This window comes from Cavia porcellus, unplaced genomic scaffold, assembly GCF_034190915.1.
Source record: "Cavia porcellus strain 051 isolate PalLab524CR breed Dunkin Hartley unplaced genomic scaffold, mCavPor4.1 scaffold_24, whole genome shotgun sequence".
NCBI lineage: Eukaryota > Metazoa > Chordata > Mammalia > Rodentia > Caviidae > Cavia > Cavia porcellus.
This window is the reverse complement of record NW_026947507.1, coordinates 11998825-12025922: the sequence shown is the minus strand read 5'-3', so window position 1 is coordinate 12025922 and position 27098 is coordinate 11998825. Positions and strand designations below refer to the sequence as shown.

Below are 27098 nucleotides of genomic sequence, written 5' to 3'. Positions count from 1 at the left end.
TCTCTCTCTCTGTTTTTTAGATATTTACTGAGTCTTAAGATGTCACCCCCTTTATCCTTTGTGCCCAGTTGATAAACTACTTTATCAGAAAGTAAATATTTACTTAAACCACAGAGAGATAAACAGTCATAGTGGGTGCCAAATACATGATGAAACATTGAGGTTTCTGTTTATCTTACAGTAAAATAGAGATAATTATATTATAAAATTGTGATTGCAAGTATGCCTTAGTAGTATCTTGTATTTACTATTACACACTTTGTGACTTACATGTGGGTGTGTAACTAGAGGTTGAAACCATCTCAGTAAACTTACAGTGTAGAATTTAACCAGTTCAACAGGGTTGAAACTTGTCAGTTCTTTTTATATCTTTTATGAATTTAGTTACATTAACTAATGAGAAACATTATAATTTATTTTATCCATCTCTGAAGGAATTTAAAATGCTGATTACAGGAAGAAAACAGGACTTGACTACTTTGACTAAATGAAGAATTGACTGCTTCCACATGGGTTATCAGTTGTACAACCTACAAGGATAAAGGACTAACTTTCTGTGAGTTATGTATTCTAATGCCTTTAGGTTTATGAAGGTGACTTGGCTGTAAATGTTTCAAGTAAAATTTAGTTATTTTCATTCATTTTAGAGGACTATGTGCAGTATGCTTTTATTCTAAATGAATATACTTTTATGAACATAACGATTTCATAATGATCATACATCTTAAGTTACTTTTACTTTAGACTATTTGGAATATAAACTGCTTATTACTTGGGTTGAACATAATTGAAAAGCAGATGTTTTATTAAACAACAAAATATTCTTGCAATACATTTCAAAGCCTGTTTAAATCAGGCTTCAATAATGTACTTTATCTTCATATAAAATTGAGACATGATTATATTAAGTATTAGAAAAGTGTTCCAGGTAGCTAATGTTTTTAAAAAATTACATATTACCATATCTCAGTGTGAAAACTTCCAGTTGTTAAAATTGACTTTAAAAAACGTAACTTACATACTTGAAGCATGTTGAATAGTATACATGAAAGATAAATGGTAATAAGTATATTTATACAATGATAATCAACAATTGAGTCATGAGTTACACTAATGAAATTTAAACTATGTCTCTTTTTATCTATAGAAATATTTTATACTACTAATTAGGGATCATCAGGAGTTTGAATCTCTTATTACGTGCTATCTGTGTAACCTTGAGCAAATTTCTTGTCCTGTGGGGACCTCAATGTCCTTAGCTGTAAAACAATTCTTACAATAACAGGTCTATTCCAGGTTCAACTAGATAATGTACATTAAATACTTTGTAGTATCTGGTGTATAGAAGAGAATCCAAGTTTCTACCAGAATGTTTATTCCTGCTTTTTGAAATTCACATAATAAAATGTTATACTTTAAGAAGTAATGGAAAGGACTGGATAAAACTATTAAAAATGACTGATTTTTTAGGTTATGTCAACCTCAAATAAACATCTCTGCATTTGAATTGCTATCTGTCCTTGTGTTGCCACTTCAAAGTCATTATGAAAACAAAGTTGAGAGTCACTTTTAACCTAGTCTAACTCGAATGTCAATGTTGGATTGCTTTAGCAGAAACAAAACAAATAAGTAATGGGAAAAGTGAGAAAATGAATGCATTGAGTGATGGAAATGGGACTTTCATGTATACAGCTTAAAGATACATTCACAAAAATTTATATCCTAATTGTGTGCTTTAAATGGAGAAAGTTATTAAATAAATCCAAATGTCTTTGTTGTTTTTCAGTTATTAATCATATATTTAGTTTTGCTTCCCATATGTTTTGACACAGTATCTTCAATACAGAATATGAGCTGCCTTAAGCAAATGGCTATAAGAGATTAATATAAAAATAAAAGGCTATTTGTTAAACTATTAGTTTTGTTTGATTTTACAGTGAAGAAAGTTCTCCGTAAGGATTTTGATATTCACGTACAGTTTCTGCCTTGAAATAGTTTTTTTAATTTGGTAAATCATTTAATTTGTTGTCTCAACATAACAGTTATAATCCTAGCAAAAAAAAAATTCTCCTTTAATTTTTGAATGAGTAAATTTTTGTGAATCAACGCTCACTTTAAGCCACACATAGAGCGCAAATACTACACAGGCGAATGAGAAATAGTAGAAAATGCTACATGGGCGAATGAGAGAAACGTTGGTACAACAACACTTGCTCTAAAACATAGAACTATGCCAAGTGGTCTCACGGTTTAAGAACGATGAGATGTGGGAATGGAAAAATGAAAGAGCTGGAGGGTGGGTGTCTGAACCACACGGAACAAGAAAGAAAAGTTCGTCCACCTTGGAGACTCAGGGCACTGTCATGGTCCTGGTGGTGGTAGCTGCTGCTGGCCATGTCCACGTCTGGGAAAGAGGCACTGTGCGGCATTCTCCCACAATCATTCTGGTACAGTGGACAATGAATAGCACCGTCGTGAGGCAGTGGGTGGAAAGGCTGGTGCGTGGGGCTCCTTTTCAGAGCTCTAAGTGATGAGTTCCTTTCAGGAATATCTGGCAGCAGTTCACTGATAAGACGGTGCAATATGCTGTTGTCTGGCAAACTTCCTCTTCGCTTTTCAGCTTTGATTTGGTCACAGATGTCTTTAAGGGCAGAGTCCAAAGCCTCATATACAGATGCTTTACATTTTGCCTTTTCAGTCTGTTTTTTGGGAGTCACACTTTTTTTCCTCCGGAAAGGCACAGGGCTGACTAGGAATGCAAGTTTAGACAAGCCGGGGTCCAATTCTTGTCTTCTAGGCTGTTCGACACCTTCCTGCTTAGCTCTTTCATGCTTTAACATTGTGGTGAATCGAGTGTACGAGGCAGGGCACCGGCCTTTGCAGGAGCTGATGAGGTGCCGGTGATGGTGATGGTGGTGGTGGTGGTGGTGGTGGCTGGACCCATAGAAACTTTCAGAAGATGTGAATGAAAAGTGATCAAAATCACTTTCACTGCAAAAAGATGACCCTTCCACATGAATGTAGTCACTGTGATCAGACACAACTCCATCCTGGTCACTGTCAGAAAATTCCATGTGTGTTCTGGGCTGCTCATCGCTGGTGACTTCGATGTGAATTGGCACCAGAGTTTTAGACTGGTAGCTCCGCTGAACCTGAGAAGGGTGCCTACTCTGATTTTCTTCCTCCAGCAAAGACTCAATGGAAAATCGCCTCTTGGGATACAAACCATTTTGTTGCGGTTCCAGGGTTACAGGAGATAACATTTCGTCTCCTAAGTTTGGCATGGATTTTGATTTTTGAATCAACTTTTCAAATTCTGAGATGCGTGTGGGCACCATGTCCCTGGGCACCTCCTCCGTGGAGGACTGGCTCCATCCGTGGAGCAGGCCCTTGTGCTGTTGCTCCTTTTCATACTGCATTATTCTCGACTTCACCGAGCAGATGACCTCTGAATTCATCAAATCTTTCCGGTTAATGCGGTGCATTTTCTTGTACATTTTTAGGAAGCCAGGGGCATTGTGGGATGACCTGTGTCTGATCCTTGATCTGCTGTTACCACGACCCTCCTGGATGAAGGAGGAACCCCAGGTCATGGGGCAGCTCTCTTTGGAATCCTCTTCACATAAAAGGGAGCCCATACTTTCTGACTTGGTTTGGGGGTCAGGGAAGCTATCACAGTCATCATTTAGGAGATCATCACAGCTACGGGATTTGATTTTGGGGGACACCGACTCTTCAGTGCTGCTCCAGATCTCTGCATTTTGCCGGGCCATCTGCCAGCCATTCTTGAAAGTGATAGCCCTTTGTGAGTCCCTTGGGACATCCAGATGCTGTCTATAAGGACTACAGTACTCTAACTCACTGGAGGGGGTGCCGTTGAGCCCTGAGTAACTGCAAAGGGATGGACACATTTTGCTATCATCCCCACCTTTTAATCCAGAGCAGCGTGGCAGGAGAGAGACATTTGGAGAAGTTAAAATGTTCACAAAAAGGACAGTATGTCAGTATCAGAGAGCACAGCAAAGAGAAACCAGTTAGTGTGGTTAGACACTGATCATTAATACATGTAGCTTCAACTTTAGAGGAAAAAGGCCTAATTCTTAAGGGTTGATAATTTTTCATTGAACGTAGTTTTGTAGACTTTCGAATCAATTCATACATCTTTCTGCTTATACAATATTAAAAAATAAAACAAGAAACAAAACAATTGAATCTCTTCAACTCATAGAATGCCTTGGTAGTAATTTAAATGTTTAACAGTTTACGCCAAAACTGTTAACAGACTTAACCAATTTAATAGGGGAGAATTTGAAGCGCATTTGACTTTAATGATACATAGATAAAAGGTAATAAAATTTTACATTTAATTAACACTCTCATAACTTTACTAAATAATTTTTAATGGGCATTGGGATAGAGGAAACTGAAAAGTATTTTCCAAAGTTGTAAAATCAAATACTGTGAACTATTGCTGCCAATATTTTTCCAAGAATAAAATAACTAGAGCCTTCTTAAACAAACTAATTTATTTTTTTTAATTGTTCACCTTCAACTTTTTATTAGGTACATTTTTCTTTTAAGGATAATTGGATATAATGTAAACTTTATTAGTGGTAAATGAATCACGGTTCTTTTTTTTTCGTAAACCATTCATTTTTCTATTCACTAACAGCAAGCTAAACTTGATTGCAATTTGGAACATCTATGGGAATATTCTTTGCTTTAGCTCTGTTGAATTATTTAATAAATGAGAGACCAAATTATTTCTAACAGGGCATTTTCTTCTATACAATAAGTGAAGGAAAATACTTCTATGAACAACTAACGACTTATGTTCCCTTAGTTCTTCAAAAGTAGATAAGCACATTAAATTGATATGTAGTATTTGGGAAAGGAAGTTGACTTAACACTCCCTATGATAAGCAAATACTTAAATTCATTAGAATGTTTTCAAGTCTTGGACAGTAGCCAAGAACAATGAGTTAATGGCATTTCATGACTTGTTATCTTAAGGTATTTGTGTAAATGAGGAGAAGATAAAGGCATCTCTGTTAACCCATGAAAGGTGGGTCTCCCTCTTTTCTTCTGAAGCACCCAGCTACTCTCCACAGCTTTACTAGGCCCTGGAAGGGCCAGGCCTCCTGCCTAAACACAGTCAGTTATTCTCCCTCCTCTGCCTTTTGCACATAAACCAGCTACTAATTAGCTTTAACTGCTGGGTGGCAACAGTTTTAGGGCCTACAATTGATCTGTGTAGCTGAATCTGTCTTTTTTCACAGAAACTTCTGTTAGAGCTCATTTTCTTCGCACGTTTTAAAATTGGTCTCTCTTCTGTTCCAACTCCAGGAGACTGGAGAAAATTATGGGGCTCCAAATTTGATATGGCCTTAAGTGTAAGTGGATGTTGGTCAGTCTTGTCTCTCCTTCTCAGAAACATTCCTGACAAGGCAATGATACACTAAACGATCTTTCAGAGACCAGAATGAGTGACTTACTGTCTTCCAGCACTTAGCTCCCTGCGTTTCCAAAGAAGAGAAAGGATATTGGAAAGGTGGCTTGTTGATTTCTAAATTATAATTATGAGTGGAAACCAGTTCTTATTGTGGAGTGCTATGAATTGACCATTGTATTATGTGGTAGAACATGAATACTTTAGTGTATACATAGAGATTGACTAAAATACAGACTAAATTCTTTAAAAAATGACTAATAGGTTAGACATTTTTTTACCCAAAATTTAAAAATGAATGTTTTAGGTAATAATCTTCCCTGTTGCTACTTGTAATTCTCAGTGTAATTTTTACTATTTGTAAATGTTCGTAAATGTCATCTTTGTGGATCTGACCGTAAAGTATTTGATACTTTGAACTTGTTTTAAAAAACAATTTATTTGAGTGGGGAAACAAAGCATCAACAGATGCTAGTCTACTCCTTTAAGCCCTCCAAGGGGTTCACTAATTTGAGTCAGATTGAGTAGAAACAAAGTTAGTGTTCTGAAGTGACATACCACTGTTGCTACAAAGTAATAGTTTTACATGTATTCTAGGCTAAAACTTAAACTAATAAATTGCACGTTTATCAGTGCTCACCTTTTGCTCTTGAGGGGGAGGAAGGAGAAGAACTAATGAAAGATTTTGTCAAGGTGGTGCTCGATCCTGGGAGGTCCATCCTACTGGGGCTGGTTCTGCTTGCAATCTGATCCCCCAAGCCCCTGGGTGGACCAACTGCAGGCTCACTCTTCCTCCGCTTCCTGAAGTCACTAGCCATGCTTGCAGAACTGAAAGAAGGGGCAGCATCAGTGGACCTGGCATTGGAAGAGGTTAGCAAGTGCCCTGCAGAGACTGGTGGAATATGCCTACGAGACTTAACTCCTGAACCTTCACACCCAAAACTGCAGTATGAGGAACTCATTCCTTGACATTCAAAAGGGTTTCTTGAGAATCATCTTTTTAAAGAAATGTACAGATCTTATTCATTTTCAGAGCAGTTTCAGGCTTACCGGAAACTTGGTTCCAATACCCAGGCCTTCCATACCTGTGGGTTCTTCAAGCAACTTTGATTTGGAATAATTTAAAAATGTGTCTGAACTGAACATGTGCCAATTTATTTTCTTGTCATTATTCCCTAAGCAATACAACATAACAAGTGTTTGTATAGCATTTATATCTAACTAGGCAGTATAATTAACCCAGAGATATAGGATATGGGAGGATTGCATAGGTTATATGCAAAAACTATGCTATTTATGAGATTCGAGTATCCACAGATTGGGATCCTCAGGAGTCCTGGAAGCAGTCCTCAGCAAGGATTAAATCACAACTGTATAGAGTTCTACCATGCCAACTTTCTTTACTCTTGCATATGCTTCCTCCTATTATTTACATCTTACATTAGTACCGTACATTTGTTACCACTGATGAATTTACCTTGACATGTCCTCATTCTAAGTCCATGTTTACATTATCATCCATGCTGTGTACCAAATATTCTATGGAGTAAAAGTGTCTTATAAGATGTGTTCATCACTAATGTATTGTGTAGAATAGTTTTACCACCATCAGATTCTCTTGTGTATCACCTTTTAATCCACTCCTCTCTGCTCCTGCTGCTTGGGGACACTGACTTTTTCATTGTCTCCCTGCTTTGTGTTTTCCAGAATGTCACATTTGGAGTCATATAGTATATAGTCTTTTTGGTTTGACTTCTTTCACTAAGTAATGTACTTTAAATGTCATTCCAGTTTTGGTCATTAGATAGCTCACTTCTTTTCCTTGCTTAATAATCCATTATATGGATGTACCACAGTTCATTTACCCATTCATCTACTGAGGGACGTGTTGATTGCACTCAAGTGTTGGCAAGTCTGAAATCAGCAGCTATAAGCACCTGTGGGCTTTCTTTTGTGTATGGACATACGTTTATAATCACTTTTAAAGTAAATTTTTGCTATAGTGAACAGATTTTTATCAACACTTAAGTCTTGTGATTTATATCATATCTCTTCTCGATAAAGAAGAATTCCAGTACCATGACAATTTCTGGAGTGGAGGGTGTGTTGAAATGGAGGAAAGGACTAGAAAAAATGCAGTCATCTAGGAAAACAAGTTTCTATTTTTTCAAGAATTTCCTGTAGCTTTTTCTAATAACTTTAGCTTTAGGAGACATTACACTGGAATCCCAACTTTCTCTATCTAAATAATGAATGACCAATAATCTGGTCAGCAGATAAAATATTGAAGATTCCTTTCACCTGGTTGTATAAAGAGGTGTTGATAGTCTATAACAGAAAGGAGTTCTTATCAGGGTTCTGAGTTTGAGTATAATATCACTTAAGAAAAACACTACTGAATGAAGAGAAACACAATACAGGATATGTGGTCTGTGAAATTACTAAATGAACTAGGTAAACAACAGTGACAATCCTAGGTGTGGTTCTTATGGAACTCACTCAGCAGGATTTATTTACACGTTTGTCTTATTTAGCCCATATAGCAAATAATAAGATATCACAGGCTATCATATCCATGTAAATGAGCAAACTAAAACACAGGTCTGAGAAGAACAGAATTAGAGCCAGTCCTCAGAATCTGTCTGCATTCTCTCCTGCAGAGGGCGCTCCAACTCCTAGACCTGCTGTTGCCATGATTGTTCAGCTATATGATGGTCTGTGCCTTTACAGTAGCCCTTAGGTCAGACTGAAGCTCTAAAATTCAAATATTTCATACATTTTTTAGGCAAAGATTAAAAAAAAAAGATTAGGAAAGTTCCTTTCTTTGCAGTAGTAATGTAGCTGCACGACACTCATGAACTCAATTTGTGAAAAACTCAACTCATAAAGTTTTCTACTGATGTTATTAGAAATGTATAGAATGACAAATTAATGTTATAGAAATATTTGTTGTTGATACAAATATGCCTGGATGCTTACAATATTCAGGGCTGCTATTAAACTATGTTTAAATTTCAGTAAGATTTTAAAATAAGTGTGATATCTGAAGCCTTCTAAGAGAACTTTACATTTGGCAGGCTTTGAAGGCAGTTAAACTCACTGGCACGCTCCCGTGACTCAATTCTGTTTTGTTTCTCTCACTTCTAACTGTGGAAACTTGGTAAGTTCATGAGCCTAAGTGTTAGTTTCTTCGGAAATAAAGTGGGGACATGGTCTTTAACTCATAGTACTGTCATTGGGTTGAGTATGTACTTTATACCAACAATAAAAACATATTTGTGTGGTAAGAATGTGATTAACAAATACATGTAAAATATTTTTAGTTTTAAAAGTCTCCCAAATATCATGTTACCTAACTAGTATAATCCCCATTTAAAGAAAGAAAACTGACCAAAACAAAGACAGGGAAGAGAAGAACTTATCATTCTATGAAGGAATCTAGAATTACTTCTACTTCATTTTCGTAAGTTCTTGAATGTGATACTATATAATGATGCAGAAAAAATAAATCTCCTTCATGAGGAATAGTACTTACAATGAGTGATACATAACCCTCACTGCCATTTCACTGAATAACATATTAAGAAAAAGTCTGGTATAAACTATTCTGGTTATATATTGCATAATGTAAGGGTATGCTTACCTGCTGGGCCTCTCCAGGCTTCTGTCTATAGAAGATTGATATATGGAGGCCTGTGAAGACAGAACAATAGCTCCATGAAATTTATTACAATAACAGATTTTGTCTATCAATATTAAATTAGGCATTCTGGAAGGATATTATAACTATTGAGATTGGAAGTACCATTTATTATGATTATAGAAGTATCATCCCAAAGACAAAGAAATTAAGCAGCCTGACTTTCAGATTGTTCCTATACCTTCACTGATGTACTGTCTTGCAATATTCTGTGTAATTTAAATTATCTACAGCCCAAGCATTAATTTCATGGGTAGAAAACAAAATCAATAACATTTCCTCTGAGATACCAACTGAATACAGAGCTGAAGTTCACAGCATTAACTTCAGAATCGTGTCTATTGATCAAGAATTAAGAAATCTCTTACATTAAGGAAGAGTTTGATTTTTTAAAAAATATTTTCAGTCATACTTCAGTCTTTATAAAACATAACTCTTATTTACAATTTTCTTCTGTCTTTGTCAAGTGTTATCATTAAAATATAACACATTAGCAGAACTTGAGATACCTTCTTTTTGTCAACACAGACATACCATTTTAATAAAATTCACAGAATTTCACTTGGATCCAAACTACCTTGGACTTCAGCCAGGTACGGATTTATAAATTTCAAATAATGTGAGTTTAGGGTTACTTTAAATTAAATGATCGAAAGATAAAAATATAGCTTTTAAAAAGTGTGCTTTAAGCATTTTCCTTTATTCTGAACAGTACACTGCACAACTAAGCAAACACAATAGACAGGAAGCTCTTATTTTTCACGACCATTCACTGGGACAAATGCTAAATTATCTAACAGGCAGGAAAGGATCAGTACTGAGCTCCTGAATATTGGAGGTACACTGCAGTATGCCAGTGGCAGTGATGCAATGTCTAGCATGCACAGGGAAAGGCACGATGGCTTTAGATAAGGCTTCAGTCACTACTGGTGCTCAATTCATCATCCTAGACAAACTCTGGTTTGACTAAAAACTGAAAGTCTAGTTTGAAACTTTTTGTATGAAAGCTTTAAATGTCAGCCAGAAACACTTGACACATTTATCCTATCAAACAGAAATATTTTACTAGAAACATTAAACCTACTTAATGGATATTAAATCTCACTTCTCAAGTGATTTTTGAACTGTTTGCTATTAATTGATAAATTGGTCACAATTAAATAATTAAAACATTCATACATAACTTTTTAAATGTAGATCAATGCCATTCTTTACGTAGATCAATCTGACATACCTCCTATGTATAGGTCAAAAATGATTTCTAACTTAATATTTTCATTTAGCTGTATTTTATTCAGTAAGAATGGACTCTTATTCAGCAATAAAAAACATATCTCAGCATGATAATATCCCCCCTCCTTTTAGACAGAATACTTAGAATTCTAGGTTCTCAATGAATAGAAAATTAGAGAAAATATGATATGCTAATTTGATAAGCTTACATCGTTATTTTAAGTTATTTTAATTTGTTAGTTACTGGAAAGACAGAAAAACATAGTAGAGAAGAGAGCAAACACTAAGAAAAGACAGATTACAATTTAGAAATTATTGGTTCTTTATATTTGCAGAAGAGCAGCACTTGAGTCTCAGAGCATTGCTGTCTGTGTGGGCCATGGATTTCTTGGTTGATCACAAAAAGGAAAATTCAGAACAGTCTCAGAACATCCCAAACTTCAGAAATTTAGAACTGCCAGATTATGATGAGCCTAAACAATATTGTAATATGAAATGAAACAGGGCAAGAACTGATAATTATTTGTACTGTAAAGTTAGTTCAAGAAACTATAATTATTCCTTCTTGTACTGGTTTTCACATCCAAAATATGGTAAAGCTAGTTTTTGAATTTATATATACTGAAAAGGAAGCTCAATATTAACAGTTAAATGTATAGTCTTATAACTAAGAAAAAAAATATAATAATTATAAGAATGATATCCATTTTTGAAATGGAATTGTCCCCAGAAATTGCAAACAAGCTCTAACAACCTATCTTATTCATATATTCATATATTACTATTAGTATTCATATATTACTATTATTTTAACACACCTATAAGGTTATCAGAATGATGCATAGACACTGAATCACTCAAAGTGAATAAACTTTGCTTAAAAATTTTTAACTATTCATTAATACCAGTTTCTCATTTATATCTGTGGACTAAAAAGTATGTTGTTGAATATACCAGATACTTGATAAATGGTTATTAAGAGAATGTCTAATCAATTACACCTTTACCAGAAATGTTATCAAATGGTTATTAAAGTCAGAATCCATACACTTTTAGGAGTGTGCTTTCATATATTCTAAAAGACCATGATCTTAAAACACTTAGTTAATATGCTATTAAATAATACCACATGTCTCTCAGTCCCAAGAGATGATGGTAAATAGTTTAATACTAGCAAAATGTTTTTTTATGTGATCAATTTTTGCTACTACCATGATATTAGAGAATGCATAGAATTAAGTCTTTCCTATTTTTGTGCCTAATAATCTATATTGCTAATTATAAGAACTCATTTCACATAAATTCAATAGTTAACAAACAAGTATTAAGTGATTAACTTGTCTGTGAAAAGTTTGAGCTCTAAACACACCTCCTTGAAGTGGTAAAAAGTATATATAGAGGAAATAATGCTGAAGTGACAGAGATCATTGTTTTATTTGTTTATTTATTTTTTGATTGTCAACAGATGATTTTGAACATACTACTAAAAATGGTTGCACTGTATTTTCCTTAACTAGAAAATGAATGAGTAGGATATAATGATTTCTGAAGTTCAAATAGTCAATGAGGCATGATTTTAAAAACATCCTAGAAACACGTAACCAAAATATCTGACCAAATTTAATCTGGAACTACTTTCTTGGGCTATCCACATGTTGAAATGATATTTCTTTATACATGAAGATAACATAACATACGGAGTAGACTTGCTTATTTTATTTCATTTTGTTCGGAATGTATTTCTGGTTTCAAAACATAAGTCTTGGAAAACAATGAGTTCTATACCTTAAAATGTTAAATGACATCTGTTTTTAAAATGTTATTCCATTTAACTTTTTATTTAATATGTAAGTATTTTATTTATTTCTCTGTTGTATCATACATTTTTATGCTTACTACTGGGGAAATAATTTGAAATTGCAAATAAGCCCTAAAATCTTGGGTATTTCTTCCACTCTATACTTGTAATTCCAGTGGTCAGTAGTTACATGGATTACAGGATTAGTAATGTCTGCCAAGGGTCTGGGATTGGGAAGTTGTAACATATATGCCATGTATTTTTCAGACCTATTCTTGTCTGGTCTACAAATTGTAAGTATTTAGGAAGGAAAAGGAAGAACAAAAATAAATATTAGGAATATGTGGATTATAAGTATCTGACTATCTAAGAACCAAAACCTTTATTCTGTATGTCTAAGCATGCTAATAACAACTCTTTGAGAAGCCTAATAGTATTTTAATCCAGCCTAATAAAAATAGTTAATATATGCACTAAGACCAATATTTTTCCTATGTCCACTTCATGTTGCTGACTACTAAAGCTACAGTGGTCTTTAGTTTTGACTTGTGTCACTAAAGATTGAATCCAGGGAGTACAGTGCTGCATCCTATCCTTTTTAGTTTTTTATTTTGATACAGAATCTTGGTAAGTTCCCTGGACTGGCCTTAAACTTGTGATCTTCCTGCCTCAGGCCCCTGAGTAGCTGGGATTACAAGTGTGTGCCATCACACAAGCCTTTCTCTGAGTAGTTTAACAGAAGATTATAACTGCAATCATTCCTGACTTGGAGTTCAGAAATAAGAGGCTTTGTTATAACTGATGTCTAGGCAATGATACTGGATGATACAACACAATGATATGAAGATAGATTTCCACAACTAGCTCAGACACTATAGTGAATTATTTAGCACACATGTGCAGATTCTCAGTAGCACCTTCCCAGGCAGAAATCTGAAAAAAGAGAATAATTTGTTTTTACCTCATTGGAAACACCAGAAGAATGATCTTGAACATAGTCCAGAGCCTTTTTAGGAGGCTGGGTGCAGAGTGCAGAGATGGAATGGAGGAGAATCAATGGCAGCAAGGAATGGACATGTGGAAAAGGTGACAACAGTTTAACAGTTAGAAACCAAGTGCTGATAGCATCAGATACACATAAAGAGTGACACGAATGGAGCAAAATGGGGTAGCCTAGGAGGAAGAGCACAATGTTGTAAATATTCTCAAGCACTGGGCAAAAATTACTAGTGTTCAATTAGTATATTTAAAAACTCCTTTCTCAAATTAAAGTTAGTACTCCTAGTCTTTGGCCACAAAGGTATGCAAGGCCTATTAAAGACACATTAAAGGAGCAAGTGATAGCATGCTGGTGAATTTCCACTGTGTGGCTGAAAATGATTACAGAAGATGCTGACTATTTAGACTCGTTACTGAAATTGGTATAGTCTCTGTAAACTGTCTAATCAATAAAAACAGTACATATAAAATAAGGCTAGAGAATCTTTTCCCTCTGAGGTAAAATGCATTTATGCTAATACTATGGGACAAATTAGAAAAAAAATGAGAGAAAATATTTTTCCTGTTAGGTAACAGGAATGCTAGAAAACTTATTTAGCTTATATTCATTTAGTCACATTTGATCAAGCTCAATAAAACACAATGAATCTATTTAAATCTCTTTTGCATTTAAATGCAGGAAAGGGACTACCAAAACCACCTCGAATATAATGTATGTTCAGTGTAAAAGTATATAAATCCAGATATGATACGGTAAAAGAAAGATTATGCACTCTGGTATCAAATAAAATCTATTCAATGATTGGCATGTAACATGAGTTAAAATTCATAAAACATATTACTGACATCCATCCAAGGCATTACCATTGGTAGCTACAGTTCCTAAGTAAAACTCAAATTATTGAAGGAGGCTTTATTTGAAGTTTGAGTTAACTCTTTATCCTCACCAATTTCCATAAGGCCCAACAGAGAGCTTCCCTGGTGGGGATTAGTAGATCAGAGAGAGTTTTGGCTTTCAAACCAAATCAAGGCCACAGGATTTCTTAATGTTTTCTTTTCTTTATTCTGGCAGCATAAAAGCCACTATACTTGTGGAAACTGCCCGGAAGAAAGTTTTTGACAGGCCTGGGTTTACCTTCTACCTCTGCCTTTTACTGTTTTGGGAAGATTCTTGGATTTCTTGTTATTAGAGGAGCCCCAGGAGGAATCACAGAGTTAATGAGTACAGAAGCCAGCACTCTCCAGGGGTTGGTGATTTGTCTATAAATGAGAGCTACAGTAATAATGATTATAAGTGCAAGGTGCTTTTGTTTGAACTTGACCAAAGTGAACTGTAAACAAATACAAATCGTCTATTAAATTGCCTAAATATTTCAGAGTAGAAACTACCTCAACGTACCAAATTTGCAATTACTTATATATAAAGAAGTCCGAATGCATGACTTGGAAATAAAAACCATGCAGAACTGGCCAAGCAGATAAAAGCATTTGGTATGGAGGTGAATGTGGCCGAGACATACCACACATCGGTATGCATCATGCATTCAGCTTCGGTTCAGTAAATGACAGCTCTCTCCTCTGACCATAATAGTTCTGTTTTATAAATCAAACAACTATTTGTTTCATAGTAATAGTCTAGCCTCACTTACCGGGCGTCCAAACTCCAGTTCTGAAAAGAATTTATACCAGGGCTCATTTTCTAAATCTATGTCATCTGGATTTATGCGATCAGTCTAGAGCAGACGTGAAGGAAAAGGGAAGGAAAAGGCACACTGAGCGAAGTGAGGGCACGCTGTGCGGTATGAACAACACGCGCGCATCTACACGCAAACATGCACGACTCTCATCCAACAAACCTCAGCAGGACAGAACGGAGGAGGTAAAGTAAAACAAGTACAATCAGGATATGAAGATGAGCGTCCATGGCAACGCTTAGATCCCTGCTTCTTTCCTCTCTCCACCATTTCTAATGCTCTCCCTGAAGCAACTCGCAGTGGCAGGGACAGAGTTATGGTAATAGGTTTAAGGATGCACGGGGGCGTCGCTCTGCACCCTGTCCTCAGTGGTGACTAGCAGTCCCTGCACTTGGGGCCACAGCTGCAGTCCACGGACTGGGGCGCAGGCACTTAGGAGGGCCCGGGCTGGGAGTCGTTGGGGAGCCATCAGGAGGCGCAGGGAGTCGCTGGGCGGGCGGCGAGCTGCGCGCAGGGAGGTGCGGCCTAGCCGGCCTCCGAGTGCGCCTCGGCAGCGGGCATCGGGGCGCTGGGCGACCCGGGAGCTTCCCGACGGGGCTGGGAGTGGCAGGAAGGAGCTCACCCGGACGGGGCCGGGAGCCGGGGCGCCCGCGCGCGCGGCGGGGCCGCCACCCCGGGGCGGAGGGGAGGGGCTGCGCGCGGCGGCGGCGTCTCCGGGCGGCGCGGAGGACCCGGGCTGCGGGCCGGCTGCGGTCGGCGCGGGCGTCGGCGTCGCTGGGAGAGGGGGCTGGAAGAAAGGGAAGCAGACACTGACTCGCGGGCTCCTCGTGGAGCCGGAGGAGCCGGAGGACCCGGCCCGCAGCGCGCCGCGCCCTGGTTAGGCCGGCGGGGGACCTTGGAGGAGGCCGCAGCGGGTGTTCACAGGGGGCGCTGCGGACAGCAGGGGCAGGACAGGGCGAGGGGCGAGCGCCGCCTGCGCTTCCTCCCCGTTCTCGTTCAGAGAGAAAGTCAATTGTTATAAGTGACTCGCTCCTCGCTAGTGATTTGTAAACAGTGCATCTAAGAAGGAAAAACTAGCAGCGTTAAACGGTTTAAGAAAATTCATACAATTGCTTTCTAGAAAAGAGTGTTCACCTAACTCACCAATAAATCCTTAATGTTTCCCAATAGTACACGCCTGACTCGATGGACTTAGGCTGCAGGTTTTGTATTAAAAGTATTTAAAGGACTACATGAGTGTTACTCCTTTACAACTCTCAAGTGACACTAATGAGTTGTGGTACAGTTGGATAATACAGAATACTGAGTCGGAAAAATTCTAAACAATTATTTGGTACCCTAAAAGCCAGAAGAGCTGTAATACTCAGAACTTACCCCAGGAAGGCTCCTAAGCACTCACTGCTTCAAAGTAATTTTCTTACAGTTCTTAAGGGAACTCAAGGACTTCCAATGAGTAGCTACAACTTAGTTCTGAAAGAAATGCTGTATTACTTTGGTAATGTTGGGAGTTTTGAAATATTTCACATTCTCATAAAAGTCACTATCCTGACATGTGTTTGTCCTCATGTTTTATCAACTTGTTGCATTTACAAAAGTTTTGTGAAGAATGCCATTTACATTGAATAATAAATTATACCTCACTTGCTTTTAGTGATGTGGTTTTGTTTCAACGTTTTTAAAATAAAAGGCTGTGATAATAGCTATGTACAATATCAGAGAGTTTGAGAGATCATAACAAAATAGAGCAAGGGCCTATGTTGTCCAATATATGTAGTGATTGTAATTATGAAAGCTGTGTAGTAACCCTGGCAAATATTTGTGATAGGATGCCAGGCAATAAGAATATGAGCACGTATTTATACGGTAGGTAAAATAGCATTTCACAGCTGGTATCCAGATGGACACAGTAAAGAAATGTATACATAAAAGGCCACAATGGTGTTCCGGTATTGATAACGTTTGGTTTTTGTTTCATTTAAGTATTAGTTTACTTTGTTGTTGCAATGCTATTTTTTATACATAAAAAAGAGAACATGCATTATGTATGGGAAATTGCTACAGAAGTATTGAAATATTTTCCCTGCTTTGCCAATATTATTATTAGTGTACATTTCAGAAGTAATAGTGAAATTAGTAAAAAGATATAGTAACTAATTTGCCATTTTCTACTTAATTTAAAAATTTGTTTCAACTATTGCATTCAGAGGTATTAAGATTTTGCTTAATGGGAGAAAAGGGAAAGGAGAACAATGGAATTAAAAATAAGCAAGATATGTTAAATGCATGTATCAATTTCCCAAAACAAATCTCATCATTCTGTGTTTCCCAAAACAAATATCATGCTTTAATTTAAAATTAGATTTTGGAACTACTAAAATATATTTCTCCAATTATTATTTGGCTCATTTTTTATGCAGCATGTAATTATTTTATAGAACAGTTTGCTATAGCTGATTTTTTAGGATAATTGACATTAGAATTGTCCAGTGGCTGTATTCTGTTTAGCAAGGCATAGTATTTCTTCCATGCGAGAATAAACACTTTTTCTTTCAAAGTTCATATGTCTAGTGTTACATAGTTGGAGATTACTGACTCTTGATTTCAGAACCATTACTTTTAAGGATAATATTTCGTTTTGCTAACAGGCGATAAAAACTTCTCTTAGGTGTAACAAGTTTGCTAAAAACATTATGGACAGCAGAGGGCAGCAAATTTCCTAAACAAGTTCATTAGTCATAATTTCACTTTGATTTCCACCTTAAGAAAATAAGTAACAAATAGTTAAACTAATATCTAATTTAAAAATATATTTCTATGATAGAATATGGGATACCTTTTAATGGAAATTTCTCATTAATTATGATTTGACCTATTAAAAATTCCACTTCTAGTTACAATGGATAACCACATAGAATCCATTCCAGTAGAAATAGCAACCAGAACATTAACTGGCAATCATCAGTAACTTTAGAGTATAATAAATGACACAGAGTTCAGCAGAGCCTGTATTTTAAAGAAAGAATAAGTGGCAGAACTAGAATTTTGCTTTTGCTGTGTTTGACCCACTGGATCCCCTCGGCTATGTAACAATTAATATATTGTGTAGCAACCTAGGACTGTTACTTCACCACACAGAAATCTCACTATAGTCAGCAATAGATATGCAGATGGTCAGCCAACAGAAATGTGTGCTCACTAATCATCTCTCTAATTCAGATTAGAATTTGGTATGAATGTTAGCATGCAGAAACCCATTTGAGAATTATTTGCTTTACTCTAATTGCTTATAAAAACAAAAGGGCAGAATTATCTTTGCAACTTCGTTTTCTTTAACTTTTTATTTTTAAAAACTCTAAACTTCTGCCTAACATTAGCTTCACATCACCAAAAAAAGAAGGGTTTAAGAAAAGCTAAACTACAAATCACAAACGATCCTTATTGAAAAGCTACCAAAGGTGAACAATTTTAAAGTTTTTATGTTTTCCACAATTTAAAAGCTTTTAGCTGCTTTTAATTATCATTGTCATCAGTCTTCTGTTCTATATGTTATTCCAAACAAAAATGCATGAACATTAGCTCTTATGCTTATATATATATATATATATATATATATATATATATATATATACACACACACACACACACACACACACAGAGTAAGTACTAAACAGATTGTTAGTTAGGATAATTGTTATGGTTCACAGCATCAGATAAAACTCAGCAAATGTTTATAGCTTTAACTCTGAATGAATTTTTGTTGATAAAGAAGCTTATATCCTCTTCTGATTTAAATTGCTTTTCAGCTCTGTACAATATTTTCAATGCTATTTTTGCTTTTATTATGTGTGGGTTTAGTTATTATAGGGAAAGGTCATATCTTTGGATCAGTTTTTATTTTATCAATCATAAAGAGCTCCTAAACAAATGCTTTTTTAAGATTAAAAAACATTTGAAATAACTTGTCTAGAAACATATCCAGTTTAGGTAATATATAAAATTTTAATATAATCCACTAGGAAGTTTGTGTGATTGTCTCAAGGAATTAAAAGCTTGTGGAAATACAAGTTAGATATATGGATAAATTCAATTAAAGATAAATCCCTGGTGCTTCCAAAAATCCTTTTCAAGAACAGGGTTATGCCCGTTCAGTCAACATTTCTAAATTTATAGTCAAATGAATATTTATGAGCTTCAAAAAATTGCACTTACTTTTGCTTTCAAGTTAAAGAACATAAATGCATATGCCATTGGTTCCTAAGAAGAAGGGGATCTTTCAGTCAAGGTTTGGGGTGAACTTTTGTTCACACAATATGATTGCCTTCTCCACCTCTTTTGTACCCCAGACAATCATATGAGTTAGTGCCACAGCTACCAATAATAGAGCACCAGTGACCTCCTACCTGCCTTGATGGAGACTCACTGGGCCTTTTGTCACTAGAAATGTGCAGACCTCATAAATAAATGACAGAAAAAAAGATTCAGTCTCTCATCAGATTTACTCACTAGGCACAAGGTAAACCCTGTGTTTATTCTTTGCTTTACTTAGTACATAGTTATTGGACTCCTACCATACTCCAGGCACTATGTTATGTGTCAGGGATACAGTGCTTCACCACACATAGTCCTGCCTTCAAGGAGCTTGAAAATCTAGTGAGGGACACAGGGCTAATCAGCAGGCCACTGCAGCTCAGTGTGGTAAGGGAGATTTGAGCACAGTAAGAAGAGCTTTACGCCTTATGCTGAGGAGGGACAACCGCCTATCCTGAGACCTGAAGGTTGAGATGAAGTTTTCATGTGGAGGGACAGGTGGAGAAGACAGCTTTCCTGCCAGGAGGACTGGGCTGTAAAGGGTTCAGCAAGGAAGGGATTGTAAGCTCTCTGTGTGGCTGGCACATATGTAGGCAGAAAAGAGCTGGGGCCGAGGAGCCTCGCCAGGGCCAAATGCCACATGTTTGTAAATTATGTTGAAGAATTTGGATTGTGCTCCAGGGATAACGGAGATCCAGGAGGAAATTTTGAGCTTAAGCCTTTATAAAGATTTTCTAAAGATGGCTTTAGCTGTGTTGTGGACTAGGTCAGAGAATTAGCAAAATGGCCTAGGTAGATGTCACTGTAATCCAGGCAGTGGACTGGGAGAGACATGCTTCTGGCATTTCTCCTTGTGTGTGGGATTTTGAGTTCACTGAAGAAAGCAGTATCCAAGATGATACTTGGAAAAGCTGGACTAATAGTAGGGCTATCCAGGAATTCAAAATAGCAACTCAGAGTTGCATAGCTGTTACAAATAATTTTCAAAGATGAGAAATGAAAGGGGCAAAGGAATGCTCCCAATTTTGGCATAAGAAGGCAAGAGGGTGTGTTGAAATCCTAAGTGCTGACTCCTGGTTGTCACATCAGTATCATTTAGCAAGCCTGCTCTGCATTTTGTGTGTTCAAGACACTCAGATTCTTCTATCAACTACACTAATACATAGTCTTTGCAACACTCCTCCCCTCTTAACCCTAAGTTTTTTTCTGATTTATAGAAATTAGAATAAATTCAGAGTTGATTAAAAAGAGGTAATAGATTAGTCCTATCATGAAAAAGCCTGGTCAAAATGACACATAAGACTCGGTCACATCACTTTGCGTAAGCCTGGCTCTCAGTAAAACTGTTTAGAAGGGTTGGAAATTTGGGTTCTTTCCATTTTTGCATAAGATATTTGTTTTTGTTCTCTTCCAAGTTTCCTCCTTTAAAAAAACATGCAAAATAATGCTAATAATCAAGAAAAAGTTATCGTTTTACATTTAACATTTTTCATAAAATATTAGAAACCTCATTATCAGTTATAATCATATAAATAAAAGTAAAAGAGCAAAACTAATATTTGTGCAAAGTACATTAATTTAAGATACCAGATGCTGGCAACCTGCTTTATTTCTTTTTATAAAATATGCCATTAGTAGTTTGAGCATTTCTTGCCTTCTCGTCATATAACTTATTATATGCCCTTCTAAGTTTCCGGGTTTCTTTTACTTGTCTTTTCTTGTGGCTGAACAGACATACATACATCTAAATCTCTATCAACACCATAGTTTCTGACATTTCTATGTTTTAAAGACCAATTAGGTAGATTGATCTGTCCTAGTAACTCAGGGCCCAGGTTTCTGATACATAAAATCAAAGAGACTAAATTTACTATATTAAACTAATTTATTATAATAAACTAATTTATACAGTAAAATAATGAAATAAACTAAGGTGACAATGACTTCCAGCTAAATATTTCCTACCCAGGCAACTTGACAGAGTAGTGACCAAGCATGCCATGCATGAATATTGCTGGGCTCAGCCCCTAGCTCCTGCATCCACCAGTAATGAAACTCTGGGGCAAAGTTAGTATGTACTTTATTTTTTTCCTTTACAAGGTGAGAATACCATGTATATATGTTGTGGAGTTATTGGGAGTGTTGCATGAGATAAATTGCTAATTATAAAGATGGTATAATAGTGCTTAGTAAAGATTTAAAGTTACTGTTATAATTGTTGCTATTTTTTTTACTTTAAAACAAGAGTCTTCAAAGATTTCACCTGAACACTTAGGAATGTAGGCATTTCAGTCCCAGTGATAGGACCATGAATGACCTCTTGAGGAGACACATCGTGGATTCCTGAGATGCGCCTCCATTTGAGCCATTTAAGAAGCTGTTTACCTGTGGATCTAGTTATGTCATTACGTAAAATGATGAACCTGAAGTTCCTCAAGGTAGAGGTTGCATCTTGTTCCCCACTGTGTCTCCAGCACCCAACATAAAGTGGGGTGCACAATTTGTTGATTGCCTAATGAGTTTTGTTGAATGAGTAAATAATAGAAATATTCTGATGGAAAAGCTTCTAAAATCAGTCCTGTTTCCTTACACCACAGCTACATAAACATTCCAGTACAATATTTGTCATCCTAACAGTCTCTGGTAAATTATTAGAATGATCATTAAAGCTTTCCCATTTACATTTAAATACAAGATTCATTATTTTTGCCTTCAAAATTTTTTTGCAGTGGTGACACTATGGTCCATTAAATTCTCACCCTGGAAATATGCAAAGTAGCTTTATACAACCAATTTTAGTCACGTAACACAATAAATGGGTTATTAGTTTGCAGTGGAACCTCAAATCAGTGATGTCCCTTTTTTACTTAGTTTTTTTTAAGTTCTGTTATTCTTTTAAAAAGTGAGTTATTTGAAGAAAGAAAAAGAAGACTTAGATAAATATCATGTTGAAATTATGTGATTATAAGGATTTAGAACATATTTCTCAAAAACACAGCCACAAACGCAGGGTTCAAAAATGAAATTAAGGACACTCATATTGGGTGTGGTGGGGCAAAGTTTCCCATTCAGTTCCACTGCCAGCCTTGATTCCATGCAACAGTGACTTTTTGGAAGCTCTTGAAGGATCTAGCAAAGAAAACTTTCTTTTTCCTATTCACTGATTCTAAAATTCTTCTAAGGCAAGGACACAAGTAAATGCTATTGACATAAAATGTTTTTCTGGAAGCAGGTTGGAGAGTTAGAGGAGCTACAGAGTTTTGAAAAGAGATCTTGAGGGGGGCCACTGAGCTCTGAGTGGTAGAGAGCCAGGGAAAGAGGAGCGGGGAAATCAAAAATGAAAGGAAGAGCCTATCTGTGAATTTGTATTCCGAGGAGTCAAGGAAGTCTTTTCAAGTTTATATATCTTTTTGTTTGTATATAATTAAAATAAATGACTAGAAAAATAATGCAGAGTAAACTATAATCTTGAGCCATTAGGATGATAATTAGGAAATATGAAGTATAGTACCCGAGAGAGATTTAATGAGGATCAATAAATAATTTGTTATAAAAAGAAATATTTAAACAATTTCTCCTTAAATGAAAGAAATATTAAGAATACAATGTGGGAGAGAAAGGATGTATGTGAGTCCGGATGTATGAGAGTTTGTCTATGAGATGTGCAACAGTATCAACTGGGCTGAAATTCACAGGGACAAGCCAAGCACCACTGTATGAGTCTTCTGATTAGCAATCTAGAATAGAAATTAAATGGCACATTTACGATTGTTCTTTTAAGATTAAACTTAGGTTCACAATCAGCTCGAGCCATAGTTATAAATTAATATGAATCCTGCACACATGCCATACATATGTGATTATTAAAGTGAATCTTTCAATTCTAAGATGTAGAAATCATAACACCAAATAAACATGATTCCTAAGTAATGCTAAAGAAATATTACTTTTATGGCAAAAATTGCTAAGTGACATGAAGTTTAGGTTCTTTGGGGAACCCTGGGAGACAAGTTAGCAGCCCTTAGATCAATGACAAGTGCTTACTGGTCTTTCATGTTGCAGAATTGATGATTTCCCAGGCTCGTATTCAAAAATACTCCTTGGCTCAGACCGAAATTTTCTGGTATCCACCTTTCTGTCTGGAGGATCCCAGTCATGCCTGAAAATAAACAGCAAACCACACATTAAAGTGGTCCTGTATCCTTCATCATATCACTCTCTATTTGTTTTCAAAGTTAATTTTGGCATAGATTTTTTAAAAAGTCTCTCAAGATAAAAAGTTAATCCATGAGAAATACCACATTTATGTTTTACTTAATATGAATGAATTAGGTAAAGCAATTTATCTTATTTCATACTATATATTTTTTCTTTTTCATGTGGTTATTTACTGCTGGCTCACAAACTCAAATGATTTTGTTTGTAGACATGCAGACAGTGGCTGTAGTAAATCCCTGTGTCACTAATTCAGCTGTATCTGTTTGAGTTTATAATAAATGGCAGCATGCTCCCTGAAACTATGACAGTTTAACCTGTCTCACTCCATGACTTGGCTTCCTTGATCCAAAGTGACAAGAAGCAATTCACAATTGTTTGATCTTATTTCCTGTAAGTAGCATCAGAGTTTGTTTATTAGATGTGCAACGGTATCACTTGGGCTGAAATTCACAGAGACAAGCCAAGCGCCACTGGAGAGTCCCTTTAGTGTTAGCCTTGAAAAACCAGAGTCCAACGTCTATTTCACTGGAGTTTGCTCTTTTTCTTCAACTAATGTCATTCAGAGGTTGCTAGGACTTCACAAGTCACACTTTAAAGGAGAACTTTGTAAGTCTAGCTTTTCTAGGAAAAGCACTAAAATGTCAGACTTTGGTTGGAAAAGGCAGAAAGGCTCATTGATTATAGATTTTTTTTTTTTTTCTTTTTCGTACCAGGGATCGAACTCACGGCTTTGCACTTGCCAGGCAGTTGCCTGTGCCACTGAGCTAAATCCCTGGCCCAAATTTACTTATGATTTTAGACTGGGGAAATTCTAATTCTATACAATGTAGTAAAGTTCTAATTCTAGCACATGTTGGAAATAGAAGTATTCTAAGAGACAGAATCGGGGAAGGTTCTAGTTTTCTACAACATTGATGAGTAATATTCAGTAGACTCAAGTTTTCAGTCTGATTTCTGTGTAAAACACAGACCATAAAATTGTGTCTGTTTTCCTGCAGAAGACTTTATAAGGAACCAGCATATTTTTTTATGAGACAGTTTTTTTTACTAGTACATACAACAAATAATACATTAAATTCTTTTTGATCCTTTTTGTTAATAAAGATATTGTATTGTGACTAGAAAATTATTACTCAGTTTTAAGACTTCATACATAAATGATCATATTAATGAGAAAATGAAAAATCCTTCAAACATGATATGTGTCCCTTTCTGTAGTGTCCTGTACTCTACTTGATCACTAATTTCTCATAACCTTAAAATGGGATATTGAATATAATTTTTTAAATAAGTATAATAGATGATAAACAATAATCAGTACTAACAAAGACAAATTTTTATATCCTTATTTACTAATTGTTAGTGGAGTTAGCATATGCTTGGATTTAAGAAGAGCTGCATTTGAATCCTAGCTTGGACAAAATAGCTATATGAATGAGGAAAGTGACAATTTTGTTAGCTAGTTTCTTTCTGTAGTTCAGCATATCTCAGAATTAGTTGATGTAATACAGGAAAAGTTCTTAGCTTGTTGCTTGGATTATAGTGAGCTCTCAATAAAGATTGTTTATAATTGAGAATGTTAGTTATGATCCTAATAGAATGTAACAATAGGAATGTGTTCATAATTTTTATTTGAATGTAAATAGTTTATACAAAAATGTTTCCGTGGAAAAGTGAAAATTAGAATCAGCTCTAAGAGCTGGTAGAAATGAGTCATGGATAGACACTCATTAACTAAGCCTTGATTTAGGATTTGTGAATAACTTTTCCTGATTTCAAAAAGATACTTTATTAACAGACTAAATATTCTAAATCTCAGGGAACTGAAAATTTAACTGTACAGTCTCTATTATATAGCAAAGAAAGCTCATTTCATTATTTATCTTTTATTCTTATATGCATTTATTGACCAAAAAGTAGATTTATGTATGCAGTGTGATGGAAAAAGCACAATGAATACTTACATTTTTAAAAAGCTATTACAGCATAAGATACATTGCCATTCATCCCCTTCTGAACACTCCCTCTTGCTTCAAACACACGTACCCATTATTTTTGCCACTGTCTGAAGCAGTCCGGAAAGTCTGCTTTGTGTCTCTGACTGGGTTGTGGCTATCTTGCTGGCCCTTTCATTGGTCATTTTCACTTTGGGGAAAAGCCAGAAGTCACACAATGCCACAATCAAGGGATAAATACACACCGTAATATTTTTACAAGCCTGCCTTTCTGTTGGATGGCACTCTGCAGCATCATTTACTATGTTTTCGATTACACTGCAAACTCACACACGAAAGAGGACTTCAGAGCTGCTGCAGACAGTGGAAAAAATAATGGGGCACATCTATTTAAAGTGAGAGGGAGTATTTTTAGGGGAATTACTGACAATGTGTTTTTGCTATAAGAAAATTTTTGAATTTAAGCAATCACCAAATATTTTGATTATGCTCTGAGTTTAATTTAGGGTACTGTGATGGCAGGACCCAACACTGGGACGGTACTTGCTACAGTTTCAGTGGAAGGAGTCAATCAATGCGTGTCGGGACCAGAAGTGTTGTGCATATATTTTGTCTGCACTAACTCTTCTACTGAATGCCATGTGGCTTTGTTTTTACGCTACGCAAATTATAGGCCACACTGGAGGAGAATGGCTTACTTTTCTGTTGAAGAGCGATCTCTTGGTCTTGGGGGAACATGTGGGGGGGGCACTGGGGAGGATGCTTCCTTAAAGGCATCGGTGCCATTGTCAGAGTGGCTCTTGGAAAGAGGTCTGTAGGTCTGAGTCTTTGCAGCAGGGTGTGACTGAGCGCTGTAAGGTGCATTGAATAGACCTATCATGGTAGAAAAAAAAAAAAAGAATACAATAACATTTTTAAAGAGCAGTAAGTTGTCTGTATCACTCAAAATATCTAGTGATTTTTGCCAAAATCATTATCAGTAAGCATATTCATATTGTATACATTAACATACTGTTTAGTAATTTGTTAAGAATATCAATTTATTAATTATTTTTTATGAATTAATTGAATTTGTTCTACACACAAGCACTGATTGCAGTAAATTATCATCAATTATTTTGGAACCAATTAGTACCAACTCAAACCATTAGTAAGATTAAATTTACAGGAATTCAGCCAATTTTTTCCTGGATTATGAGATGTTGGAGTGATCAGAGAAGATATTATGGAATCCATGGCCAGAAGGATTCATTTGCGTGGATGAAAGAGATTAGCAGGGATAGCACAGAGGGGAAAAAGGCAAAAAAAAAAAAAAAAAAAAAAAAAAAAAAGCAAGACATAAAAGTAGTAGGGTTAGGGTTAATAGAAGGGGAAGAGACTAAATCTTGTAGGGCTCTGGATAGTAATCTATAAATGACTGTTATTTTTCTTCATATTTTTAAAAAATGTATTAGAATCCTGAATTTTATTCAATTTGCAACATTTGTGCTATATCTGTGAGTTCATCTGCTTTTGAAGGTCCTTACAAATTTCTATGGCAAATGAAAAGAAACAATGTCTTCACTTATAGTTTTTGGCTCAATTCTACAGTCAGACTTTAGCTTTTGAGTGAAGTAAAGGAGGAGAATTTGGTGTACCCGTGACCATTAGGGAAAGTGGAAGGGAATCTCTTTATGGATATTACAGAGCCAGGACCTTAAACCCGAGGTGTAATAGCTTAATAGAATCATTTTACTCACTTTTC

At 36.0% G+C, this 27098-nt stretch overlaps 1 protein-coding gene and 2 long non-coding RNA genes across 25 annotated transcripts in view; 2 read left to right on the top strand and 1 right to left on the bottom strand.

The window, feature by feature from the left end:
* Positions 1 to 1843, top strand: part of LOC134472658 (uncharacterized) — a 49078-nt gene extending 47235 nt beyond the window's left edge. Inside the window, exon 4 of the long non-coding RNA XR_010042561.1 lies at positions 435 to 1843. This is a non-coding gene — a long non-coding RNA (uncharacterized LOC134472658). The remainder of the gene's footprint in view (positions 1 to 434) is intronic.
* Positions 1 to 27098, bottom strand: part of Sorbs2 (sorbin and SH3 domain containing 2) — a 198896-nt gene that overhangs the window by 31719 nt on the left and 140079 nt on the right. For 4 of the 23 annotated variants that reach the window (XM_063234639.1, XM_063234640.1, XM_063234641.1 and 1 more), the window contains 8 exons: positions 26053 to 26227; positions 23226 to 23340; positions 15496 to 15660; positions 14829 to 14912; positions 13142 to 13198; positions 9093 to 9142; positions 6090 to 6277; positions 2342 to 3928 (listed from right to left, as the gene is read on the bottom strand). In XM_063234639.1, coding sequence (XP_063090709.1) covers positions 2342 to 3928; positions 6090 to 6277; positions 9093 to 9142; positions 13142 to 13198; positions 14829 to 14912; positions 15496 to 15660; positions 23226 to 23340; positions 26053 to 26227 — 2421 coding nt within the window. The remainder of the gene's footprint in view (positions 1 to 2341; positions 3929 to 6089; positions 6278 to 9092; positions 9143 to 13141; positions 13199 to 14828; positions 14913 to 15495; positions 15661 to 23225; positions 23341 to 26052; positions 26228 to 27098) is intronic. The other 19 variants (XM_063234648.1, XM_063234653.1, XM_063234661.1 and 16 more) reach the window with 9 other exon arrangements.
* LOC111756604 (uncharacterized) overlaps positions 14822 to 27098 on the top strand; it is a 61289-nt gene continuing 49012 nt past the window's right edge. The window contains exon 1 of the long non-coding RNA XR_002791028.2: positions 14822 to 15058. This is a non-coding gene — a long non-coding RNA (uncharacterized LOC111756604). The remainder of the gene's footprint in view (positions 15059 to 27098) is intronic.